General features: G+C 46.1%; 1 protein-coding gene across 4 annotated transcripts in view; it reads left to right on the top strand.

The window, feature by feature from the left end:
- The window catches only part of DAB1 (DAB adaptor protein 1), a 295,169-nt gene that overhangs the window by 255,793 nt on the left and 26,824 nt on the right, over window positions 1-12,552 (top strand). For 3 of the 4 annotated variants that reach the window (XM_030325086.1, XM_030325084.1, XM_030325079.1), the window contains 3 exons: window positions 7,487-7,537; window positions 7,629-7,676; window positions 12,400-12,462. In XM_030325086.1, the coding sequence (XP_030180946.1) occupies window positions 7,487-7,537; window positions 7,629-7,676; window positions 12,400-12,462 (162 nt within the window). The remainder of the gene's footprint in view (window positions 1-7,486; window positions 7,538-7,628; window positions 7,677-12,399; window positions 12,463-12,552) is intronic. The other variant, XM_030325085.1, reaches the window with a different exon arrangement.

Raw genomic sequence — 12,552 nt, 5'->3', positions numbered from 1 at the left:
ACTGCAAAGCCTCACTGGGTCAAGTGACAGAGTGAATATGAGATCCTTTCTAGAGTTTATAATAGTAAATGCCAAGTCTTTGTGAGCGAGCAAGTGTGTGTATGTGTGTGTGCATACATGTGCACACACATACATGCCGAGCATTTGGAAACACCATATGGACTACCATACCCTCTGCTTAGTAAGTCATGCTATAACCAAGTTTCTTTCTGTTCAGTTTCCTATTCTCTTATATAAACAAGTTCATCCATTCCCTCATTCTGTTTTTTTTGTAGTTTGTCAATTCAGTATAATTTCCTGTTGTGTGCTAGTCACTGGGCTATCTAGATCTTAGGAATACAAAAATGAATAAGATACAGTTTCCCATAAAAGGAACTTAGTTTCTACAAAGTCTTAGTCTATAGTGGCGAAGAGAGAACCAGTGAAGCTTGACACGTATGATGCCCAGGGGAGGATCATCTAATCACCATCCTTAGGACTTTGGAGGAAGGTTTGGAAGAGGTAACTAGACCCAAGTCTCTAGGGATGTGTTACAGTTCTCCTGATGAACAAAGATGGGAAGGGTAGCCAGTCGCAGAGAGTAGCTTGTACCAGAGGCTGAGGGTGAGAAATATACTGAGAGACCTGTTAGGAGGGCATGTGAAATTATGACACAAAGTTGCAAACTGTTTGTATGTTGGACAATCAATCGGATAGTCGAGGATAATGCTCTTCGAGATTTCCTGACTCCAAACCTTTGGGCTGCCTTCCATGTCTATTCTATAGGTGAACACTGCCTCACCTGATCTTTGGAGATCTATGAAGTAGCCATTTTCCTCGCTGTTTTACATATGAGCAAGCCGGGCTTTCCTTGAGGCCTTAGTTTTCTTGTTGTAAAATGTGCGCCAGGTTTCTCCACTCTGATTTACTGTTTTCTCTTAGTGTGCACACCTAGGAGTGGAATTGTGCTATGGTAGTAAGGAACTAGGTTAGGAGTCAGAACTTGGGGTTTCATCTCAGCTCTGCCATTCACGTCATGATTTTGAAAAAGTTGGAGGCCTCAGTTTCTTCATCTGAAAAAAAAAATACAGGGTTAAGTTGACTCAGAGATCCCTTCAATGTCTTCTAATTCAACTACTCTGCAGTTCTTCAACTCCTGAATCTATTCAAACTGCCATCCAAAAGGTGCTACGAATCATCATATTCCTAAAGAATACTCCACCGAATTGTTGACTTCCTATTTGACCCAAAGAAGCAGACACATATTTGGAGGTCTTACACATATTTGGAGGTCAGGTGCCATGCTAATGACGCTATTACCTGAAACCTTGCCCCGGCTAATCTTCCCCTAGTCTTGTGAGATGGATATTTCCCAAATCTTACAACGAAGAAAACTCAAGAGATGAGTAAAGAGGTCCAATTCCATTCGCCCAAAAATAGACGTCGGGTTTTGGTTGTTTGCCATGTCTTCAGTCCTGTGAATGGCATCGCAGCAGTGAAAATGGTACACCCTCTGTGAGATTGTTCATTGTGGGGTACCCCTGTTGTGACACTCCTCATGCTCCAGCCTGAATTGGAAGCCTCCAGTTTCCGTAGCTTGGCTGTTACAGCTCAGAGAAGGGACAGCATCTCAGTCCTTGCAATGTTGGCACTGGGCCTTGCTCATAGTGAGCAGTCAGGAAGTTTATTAATTATTAAATGAATTCCTTGAGGATCGAATCCAGGGATGAAGACGTGAATAAGGAAATGAATGCCTAAGCACGTAAAATCTGCATTCTTCCAGAGAAGAAAAGGAAAAGCATGTTGCACGGAACGGCTGTCAGAGCAGCAGGCAAAGCCCTCCTGACTATTTTTTCCTCTGCTGTGACATCTCTCCATTTGTGATTTCCTCTGCACTCAGCCTGAGCCTCCGCTACTCTCGCTTGATTTCAACTGCATCCAGTATTTCTTGTTACGGTTTGGGTGCCATCTGGATCCTGGGAGTAGCCTCTCCAAGAGACACACACCAGCAAAGAGAGAGATGACTGACTCTCGGAGAAGATCCCCTGCCCTCCTCCCCACTCTCGTGTTGAGATCCTGTCATCCTGCTGACAGGAGCCAATTTCGCATGACTGTGATTCTAATTCACTCCCTTTTTGATGCCAAATCTTGTTAGGAGTTTTGAAAAATCCTTGAGTTTTTGCTAATGTAGACCTAGAATAATAGATTCTTAAAAGGAGATGCCATAAAGGAAGAGATCATTAAAAACAAGTAATTACCAGCTTTGGGAAATTGTTCCCCTTCGGTTTTCGGTTTTCTCTGTACCTCTCTACCTACGCAGTTGTGTTTGCACTCTGACAGCCGCTCAAGTACTAGCCATCTTGCAGCCTAACAAAGGAGCTAAAACAAGAAAGGGGACTCCACATTCTAAAATTCTCCTTGTCAACTATTAGAGCTTTGGGATGAGGTCCTGGGTCAGGCCCAGGAAGCTTCCACAAGTGTAAATTCATGAAGTCATCGCAGTGCTCTTACAGAAACTTAATGGCCAGGGTGGTGTTTTCAGCATTTCTCCCTAATGCCCATCTCTGGCCCCATTTTGGCTATCACCAGACACATTCCTGTACCATCATCTCTCTCTTTATGATCACTAATACTGTCAAATCCCCAATACCACCACTGCCTCCATCTCAAAATGTCGGCTGCCTCCAGTTTCCCCGACCCCCGAAGATTGGGTCGGATGCCATGTGTTTCCTAATAAAGACAACAGTGGTAGCGGTTACTGGCACGAATCAGTTCGTTACTGTGAACCAAGCGCTATATACTGAAGGCTTTGCATGTTGCACGTTACCCCATAACACCAATCATTTGATAATTGTCTGTTTTCTTTTCCATCTCCCTCAGATGATATAAGGTCAAGGACTGTGACTTATCTTAGCTGCTCAACAAATAGATGTGGAGTGACTTAGTGACTTCCTATCAGAGTCTATGACAAACACCACTGGCATCACCACTGCACCCCAGACACTGCACCCGCCATTTTGTAGGAATCACAATCCATGTCTCCTACCCATCATCACTGTTACTGAGATCAAACTTACTTAGCTCTGAGTATCTTATTGTAAAAGCCACCCTCAGCCTACAACTCATGCCACCAGCCCCATCCTTATGCATTTTCTCAAGAAAATAATGGCTATGTTTTAGAATATCTGGGCTTGAAACTGTAGTGTTGCCAACTCAATCCTGAAATAGAGATGGAGAAGGAGAGAGGAGAAGGGCATGCGGTAGGAGGGATGAATGATGGGGCTGACCCCCGGAATGGTCCAGCCTCCCCAGTGTTAACACTGGGGGAAAGGTGCCGGAGGAGGAGCCCGCTGGGGCTTTGTCTGTTCTAGGAAGGCCATGTCGCACCTTCAGCTCCTCGAGGTGACTTTGCCCCTTCCCAGGATCAGTATTACCAAACCTATGCCATGGCCTGGAACCTGTCTACCCTCACCTACCAAACAAATATCGCATGGCTATCCTCCCTTGCTTGCTTGCTTGCTTCCCTCCTTCCTTCCTTCCTTCCGCCCTGCTCCCTCCCTCGGTCCCCCTCCCTCCCTTCCTTCATAGTAGCCACTTTGGTGCAGTTACAACTCACTTAGGTTAATCCATTTCTCTTGAGCTTTCTAAGTGGGTAATTGAATTCATTCTTTTGTAGCTTTGGCCTGAGTTCTGAGTTTAGATCTAGATACCTTGCACCCTCCCAGTCCCACTCCTACCCCACTCCCAAACTAGAATGATTATATATTCTTGCTCTGCTTGGAGCTTCAGAAGAACAAGGACCGTGTATTATTCGTCTCTGTATCTCCAGTGCCTAGCCAGAGTTTGGCATGTGAAAAGTACCCGGTGAGTGTTTGTTAAAGAAATTAATTAATCAATTATATAATCAATCAAGATGTGTTCAGTTTTCCCAGTAGGACTTTCACTAATTATTCCTACAGAGAGTTCATTCCCCAGCACAGTGATTCCCAAGTCTGGCTTCACGTTAGAGTCACCTGGGGATCTCTTAGAACCGACTGATGCCGGGGTCCCACCCCAGACCATTACAACCAAATCTTTGATGGCGGGGCTCAGGCATCATCAGTAGTTTGGAGAAAGCTCCCCTAAAGGATTACCTTGTGCAGCCAGGGGTGAGAGCCACACAAGGTTCTGATTTGGCAGCCGTAAATATATTTGCATCCTTTTTCACGTGTTCACGTCCCATCTCATCCACTGTCACGTTGGCTGTAAGATTAATAACATGAGTCTGGTCTTAATAGTTACTTTACTCAGTTATGGGACAACAGTGTCCCCACTGCTCCCAACAGAGACTCTGGGAAGATAGACTCCTGGTGGAGGCTTTACTTCCATGTCTTCATGAAGATTCAGGCTAGAACTGTCTTGAAACAACACAAGAGAGCCTCTTCTGTTAAATCCTCACTGGAAGTGGATGGTTTGAGTAAATGTGAGCTGGTATTGTGTCTTGAAAAGTAGAATACAAAGCTGCATGCCTGCCACCATAATAAGTGTGAGAAATCTATCTATAAGGTGGGGAAAAGACTTGAAGATGAATGAATGAAAACTCTAATAGTAATTGTGGGTAAAGCAAGCTGTGAGTTGGGAGGACTTGGGAATGGACTCCAGGTCCTGGCTGTGAGACTCAATGGGGAGGAAGTGCATGGATGGCACGATCTCCCCACTGGCCGGATGCAATGCTCTGGCTATCCCTGAGGCTTGCCCCAGACGGGAGGAAAGGGGTCCAAGGAATGACTGAGCCAGGATCACAACAGGAAGGTGCTTGTGGTGACAGGACAGGAGGATGATCAGGCAAGACTGTGGCCAGAAAGGAGATTCAAGGAAGAAGGCAGGGTCAAGAATGGACTGAGGGGATCAGGACGAGGGCCAGGACGTGTGGGGCATCCTTCTACATGGGATCTGGTCTGGGCTCTCAGGCAGGGGTACTTTCTAAAGAGGGGCCTCCCTTAAGATTTTTCTTCTTCTTCCTCTTTCATTTTCCAAATGTCATATAATAGTCGTTTCCTAACATTAAAAAATGTGTGCCTCTGCATGCCAAAAGCGGGCCAAATGACACAGGCTGAGACGATACTAGGAACGGCTACTGTTTATTGAACATCTACCATGTGCCAAGCACCAAACGAGACCTCACACACACATCTCAAGTAATCCTCTCGATAAACCTGAGGCAATGTTAGCATTATCATCTGCACTTTAAAGACGAGAAAACTGAGGCTGACCAGTTTGTCCAGGATCACACAGCCCACGTGTGGCATGGCCAGGGTTCAGCCCACATCTGCGTGACTCCTGACAGATGCCTTTGCTCACCTCACACGCCCAGACCGAGCTTCGTCTGAATGGATAGAAATGGCCTCCTCACACCGCAGCCCCACACCTCACCAAAGGCCACCTCTTCTGTCACCAGGAAAGTGACGGACTCACACCAGTGCTGGTTATCCTCACACATTTTCATTATATGGTGGGGGTTTTATGAGAGTCTACAACAGGCTGTTTTTCAAATTTATTTAATTCATCCATCATGCTCTGAAGCCATTTGCTTTTTTATATTGGACAGATGTAATGAGATTTTGGACACTAAAAAATGTTTTTATTAAAAGTTATGACCCAGAGCTAGATGGTAGGGGCTGTGCCATAAATCCCTAGAAGTGTGTGAATTTATAAAGGATGTAGCGACATAACCTTAACCTTTTAGGCCACACCATAGATTACAGGATCACTTAGGCTAATACTGTCTCACTACCTCTCTCCACCTCTGGCCAAATAGAATCATCATCACAATAATTTATGTGGTTATCTGATGTGGTTGCCCTTCCTCTCCTCTTTGCCACAGTTGACCTCTGGCAAGCCAGGGCCTGATGGAAGCAGGTGGTTGAGGACAGAACTGGTGGTGGCTGTGGGAGGCACGGCCACGTTGGGTCTTTGGCCCTGCTTCTCTGTAAATGGGGCTGACTGACCTAACAGTCACCTTTTCTGCAGACAGGGTGGAGATGATTATGGGGGATGGTTTCTCCACTCCTTCATTGCCAACAGGAAGCTCTCCTCCAAAGTGGGAAATGATTCAGTTCTTTCTGTTCATGCATAATAACTCCATTTCAGTGTTAATATTGTCAGATTTATATTAATGCTGCACTACTTGGATATCATCCAAAACGTAATTAGCTTGTACATAGTGACCAAAATATGATGATTAAAAACATATATATAATAGATGTTATGTATATTATCTATAATATATATTATCACTGCGACTTTGGTAATTAATATTTGTTTAGCAGACCACCAAGGTATCAGATGGTGAGAGAACAACAAAAGACTGAAAGGAAATTGTACTAGAGAAGTTTATTACTATAGGTCCTGGAGGAGGTACATAGCGCACCTCGGGAGATCACTTGGGAAAGGTCAAGGCAGTGGGCAGGTAGAGAAAGCAGGGCAGGACCGAAGACACGTGCCTTTATTAGGACCCACAGTGAAGTGCTTTGGGTTCCCTGGACTGAGGCCAGAGTGGTCCATTTGCACCAAAAAGAGCAAGGTTTTGGTAAGCTCTACAGGGACCTTAAGGCCCTGGGAAGCCAGAGAGACTGCCAACCACAAGGCTACTCGGGGAGGCATTCCAGGAGCTTAGAATTGCTTGTGACTCTGCAGGGTGTTTATCTAGAGCCTGCCTCATAGCCTCATGGGAGAGGCTCGTGTCCCTTCAAGGCCCCTGCAGCTGAGCCACATAAATGAATGCCATTGCAGCAGTATCAGGTGGTTTAGCCAAATTCTCAATAATCGTAAACAGTAAAATGAGAAAATTAACAAAACGATTAGATTTGGTCACCTGCCAGCTACTTCTACAATGTGCATTCATTCCTGTATTCTTGAGCATGGCTATGTGCCACTTCCTCTGTGAGCAGCCAGGATTCAGGAATAAATACAGCTTGGTCCCTGCTCTAGGAAGCGCAATGGATGTCCCATCCCTCTGATGATTTTCAGCTCAGAGGATCAAGGAAAGCTTCATGGAAGAGGTGGCCTTCCAGCTGGGCTTTGAGCTTGCAGAGGTGAGAAGAAGAGCATTTCAAGCATAGGGGGCAACATGCAGCAGGGCACTTGCAAAACCAGCTGGTCACAGGCTGCTCCAAAGAGTTTGACTAAAACACATGGTAGTGTTTTTAATTTGTAAAACCAAAATGTCGAGCGTAAACACCGTGCTCCTATCCGCTGCCCCCCGCCACCCAACCATGGAGGCTGGCTGGGTAATGTCTGTAATCGCAGGAAGATAGGCTTGAAACCTACACACTTACCCTTGCTGTGTTTCCTAATCAGGCCCGTGTTGTATCACCCGCTTCTGCTGGGAACACGTCCAGGGCTTTCCTAGTACACTGGCCACAGCTCCTGCCTGGTGTAACTGCAGATGCCATCATCCTCACTCATAAATCCACGCCATTTGTGTGTCATGCTCTTCGTCCTCATTCATCATCCCTTACCCTTTCAGAACGGCCATCCATTCGAGGATTTTGAAGAACGGTTTGCTGCGGCCACCCCGGTAAGAAGGAGAGGGCCCTGCCCGGTTAACCATTCCACGTCATCATCCCATTGTTCATTTCATGCTCATAAGTCATGCCTTGTGGTTACAGAACAGAAACCTGCCGACCGACTTTGATGAGATTTTAGAGGCAACAAAGGTAAGGCCTCCGGGCTCCTGTTAAATGAGGGTCGTTCTGGCCATTCTCATGCCTTCCATATTCTCATCCAGCCTGCGTGAATGGCAGGTGCCGGCTGTGCTCCGGGGGTGTCTAGTCCAATGTTCACAGGTGAGCTCTGTGATGAGGTCACATGGCATGTGTATGTTGATACGTGTGTGCGTGCTGAGCTTGTGTTGCAGAGGAACTGACACGCTCTTGTTTTCATCCAACAAATATGTTTCAAGCTCCCAGAATGTCCCAGGAACTCTGATAGATGCTAGAGGTTCGGTAGAGCAGGAGGGCACAGACTCTGTCCTCAAGGAGCTCACACCACACAGCATAGGAAAGACGGGGCAGGTTAGCTTGGTGTAGTGTGGTACAATGTAGTATAGCAGGGGGTCAGGCACATAAACAGGATGTGCAAAGTGCACCCACTTGAATAAAAACCAGGCGAGGCTGCTGTTCAGTTGATACACCCTGGACTAGGGGCACTGGTCTGCTGCCGATGTTTGTTCAGATCGGTTGATACATAGGCCAGTGCATATTATCACCCCTGAGAATAGGGTGTTTGGGAAGCCTGTAGGACAGGGGGTCCTCAACCGTGGCTGTCACTTAGAATCACCAGGAGAGAGTTTAAAGTCCCAGTTACAAGGCTGTACTTCACCTAATTCAGAATCTCTAGAGGTAGGAACCAGGCATCAGTATTTTCCCCCAAGTACATCCAAGGTTGAGAATCCCTGCCTGACCTAAGAGTGTCACATAAGCCATTCTGGATGGTGGGACGGGGTGCAAACTGAGTTAGGAAGCACTGCCCAGAAAAAGAAGAATCCCCTAATTTGTGTCCGGAAGGATGGGTGGGAAAGGCAATTGGGGAAGGAATTGAATGTTCTCGGTAAAAGGAAGAGCATGTGCAAAGAGCCTGAGATGGCCCCTCCTTTTGTGACCCTGTATCTGTCCTCTCCATCACACCGCCCCTGATTTTGTCCATAGGTTTGTCTTTCCATACAACCACCAGCCCCTGAGAGTAGGGATGGGAGCAGGCCCATATCCCCTGCTCTCAGTACAGCAGCTGATGAACAGTAGGGGCTCCAAACTTTTCCTGCATGAAGGAGCTCCTGATGCCAAAACATAAGGAGTGTGTCTGTGAGAATGTGTTTTGGGGGTCAGCCAAGGACATCTCCGCCTTCATCAATGGCGCTTTCAGAATCTGTCTGCAGGAGGGGCCTAGGAGTCTGCTTGCAGCCGTCTAGTTGAACGAGGGACCAGGGGACTCCTCTTGAAACAGCAGTGGCACAGCACTCTAGATACTATTCGGAAACCATTGCTTGTTCATATCAAAGAATGGCTGTGGAGTAGCTGGCCCACGGGAGATATCGAGGGGCTTCCTCCTCAACAACCGAGTTATCCCTGTCCCCTTCACTGGGCTTGGCAGCTTCCAGTATCAATCTGCTTACCCTGGAAAATACCCGGGACCTGAAGACCACAGAATCTGCCGTCGACAGCCACATCTCTACCTGAAGATGTCTAAAGTGCTGGTAATGGAAAGGGGAATGGGCATATTGAGCTGGCCTTCCAGTTGAGAGCCCTTCGGGCGGATGTCCATCATGGCAGACCTTTTAGGAACCGCAGCTTCTGGTTAGAGAACATTGTGGCCACACTCCCATTATCTAGGATGCCACCTAACTAGGGCTTGTCAAGTGACAGACAAACGAGGCATCGCGTGGCCTGTGGGTCAAGCCTAGCTTCTTTTAACTCCCACATCACAGACGAGTCCTGTCACCTCCTGGTCTCAGCTTACGTGCAAAGTGCAACACCACGGGGCTCACTGAGCGTCAAACATGATGGTCATGTATTGGAAAATGTATTATAAACTATAAAATGTTTTACAAATGTGAATGGTTAGTTTTAATTCTCTTGAGGTCATTAAAATGATTAATTACAACAATATTATCAGATGGAACATGGTTTGTTAGGTTACAAATGAAAAGGACTGGGGCTAACATGGCGGGGGGGGCGGTGAAAATAGATATTATTCTAGATCTCAATCACATATGGTTATTAGAATTATTTTTAATTTTATGGCCATAAGAATCCCCCTTTTCTATAAAATTTAATTAACTCAAGTTTCTATTTAAACAGCAAATCCAATGGAATGAAATAACAATCTATGTTTTATGCCCCTGCATGTTTTTCTCGTTTAATCCTTGAGTGAAAATCATCTGGCAAGAGGAAAGTCTATATCTCAAGACTGAAGGTTATTTTAAAAGTTGTGCTTAAGGAGAAAATTAGCCAATAAATTATATTTATGATGTTAGTAAAAGTGTGCCACGAGTTCAAACGCATTTGAAATGTAAATTGTGTGACTTAATTATTAACTTCATTTTATTATTTTCCTACCACTGAAAATAGTTGTAGGCCATTTTAAAAGCATTGAGCCCCAATTGTGAGGAAGCCCAGAAGCTTCATTTGAATTGATTAAACACAAGTATTTCTTTTATGAATCTGGGAGGGAACATAAGGATTGGCATAGTTTCGCCAAATAACAGAAAATATCGTAAACATGCTAAAGCCTCTTTCCCAGAGACAAGCAAGTGTCTAGGGTCTGGCCGGGTCTGGTCCCACCACAACGTTACCCCTGTCCTGTCCACTTCACTGGCCTCTTCCCTGCTGCTCTCCGTTCTCACACTCCGTACGAATTGCTTTGCTGCCCACCTGCTCACACCTCCCAGGCCCCTCTCCTTTTCTGCTCATATACTTTCACCTGCCTGGATTATCCTTTCTCATTCAGATGGGGTCTGTTCCCTTTAGAAAACCCTCCTTAAGCTTCTTTGCCAAAAGCTAGCTGATTCCCTTTCTCTGCTCTCCCACAGAGACCCCTGTCACTGTCCCTGACACATTACCTTGAAATTATCTACTTCCTTGGAACATCCCACCAGACTGCAAACTCCCTGCAGTCTGGGACTTGGCATTTCTCATCATTCTGTTCACAGCTCCCAGCGCCCAACAGGTGTTTAGCATGTATGGACAAAGCACTGTGTCGTTGGGAAGGAGATGAGTGTGTGTGTAGGGCCCTACTATGTGCCCAGCACCATTATTCTGTCTGAAAGCTTAAAGGGAAGAATTGGAAGTACATTAACCGATCTAAGCTGCTTTCAGCAAAAAGAGCCTTTTGTACCTTTTTTTTTTTTTTAATCTTTATTTTTGAGAGAGAGAGGAAGAGACAGAGTGCGAGTGGGGGAGGAACAGAAAGAGAGAGGGAGACACAGAATCGGAAGCAGGCTCCAGGCTCTGAACTGTCAGCACAGAGCCCGACGTGGGGCTCAAACCCATGAGTCACAAGATCATGACCTGAGCTGAAGTCGGACGCTTAACCGACTGAGCCACCCAGGTGCCCCGATGTACCTTTTTAACCAGGCTTAGACAGACTTCAAACAAAGTCTTGTCAATAGTATTGTCAATAAATCCGCAAAGGAGATATTATCATCTCTGCCATCCAGATGAGGGAACTGCAGCTCTGTGGAGTTGCAGAGGTTGGAAGTGAATATACCTCCAGACGTGGGGCCTTTCCCAATGCCCAGAGCTCACTCACTCGTCAGTAGGAGAGAACTATCCTTTTTTGTACTAAGTGTAGAGATCTAGCCATGCCTGGTTACAGAAGAATTCAAGTGCGGGCAGGCAGACTCCTCCTGTCCTTTCTGTTGAGTGATGTTTTTAGGTCCCTCAGTCACTATCACTTAAAATCCAGAGAGAAGCCAAAAGAGTTCTTTCCTCAGTGGGCAGGTTTTGCACAAAGCATATGATTATATACTTTAAGGCAGGCCGTGTGGTTCCTGGCCACAGACTCCCTACGGTCTCTGAAGCTGAAAGTGTATGCAGATTAATTTCTAAGCATATCTTAAAGGGTTTCTTCTGCCGCTGTGGCTGGCCTTGCTCAGACACTCCTGTATGATGGATGAGGATATAGATGATACAGTGTCTACAGTGATGGAGTTGGTAGCAATGATTAATAGTGTATATACTGGGCTGTTTTCGATGCCCTTCCTGGTATTAAATGATATGTTTTCTTTTCTCCCAACTACATTTTTTATCCTAAAGGCTGACTCTTTCAGGGACCGTCATTTGACCGCATGCTCTGTCTGCAGAAAATTCAAGTCCTGGCCCTGGCTGACCCCGGGGTCACCTCTGTGAGACTCAGCTGAGTCATCAGTAAAAATGGGGATGATGATTTGTACCTCTCAGGTTAGCGTTTGGGGGAACATTTGCTGAGAAGTGGTCACAGAGTCATGTCTCACTATCCTTAGCACATCGAAGGCACTTTGTACATGTGTGCACTCATAAAAGACAAGCACTGAGGGTACTGCCTTCTTGTCTTTATCTCCTGGAGAAGAGAGAGAGAGGGTACTGCCTTCTTGCCTTTATCTCCTGGAGAAGAGAGAGAGAGTTGCACTTGATGGGAGGTCAGCGTGAGGTGGTATTTACTGGTAATGGGAGGTGCTAAGCCTGAATCTCCTTAACTAGCCCCAGATAAACTGCCGGATACCCTGAAGCAGGAATTGATTCTGGCTATGTCCCAGACATTGTCTTTAGGGTCATGAGGTACTGTAATGACCAGCTGGATTTACTGTTGATATAGCCGCGATGGAAAATGTCATACCATTTTAAAGCAGCGCCCGGCAGCATTGGCTTCCCTTGTGGTGACATCATTCTCTTTTTATCTTTTCAGGCTGTGACCCAACTAGAACTTTTTGGGGACATGTCCACCCCTCCTGATATAACCTCTCCCCCTGTAAGTATGCACAGCCGCTCAGCCCTACGTCCCTTCCCTTCCCTTCTTCAGCTGCATGGTGAGGAGAATATGAGCTTTGGGTAAAAGAGG

The sequence above is a fragment of the Lynx canadensis genome, chromosome C1 (assembly GCF_007474595.2).
Source record: "Lynx canadensis isolate LIC74 chromosome C1, mLynCan4.pri.v2, whole genome shotgun sequence".
Taxonomy (NCBI): domain Eukaryota; kingdom Metazoa; phylum Chordata; class Mammalia; order Carnivora; family Felidae; genus Lynx; species Lynx canadensis.
The sequence above is the reverse complement of the archived record's forward strand: the minus strand, read 5'-3'. Positions and strand labels throughout refer to the sequence as shown.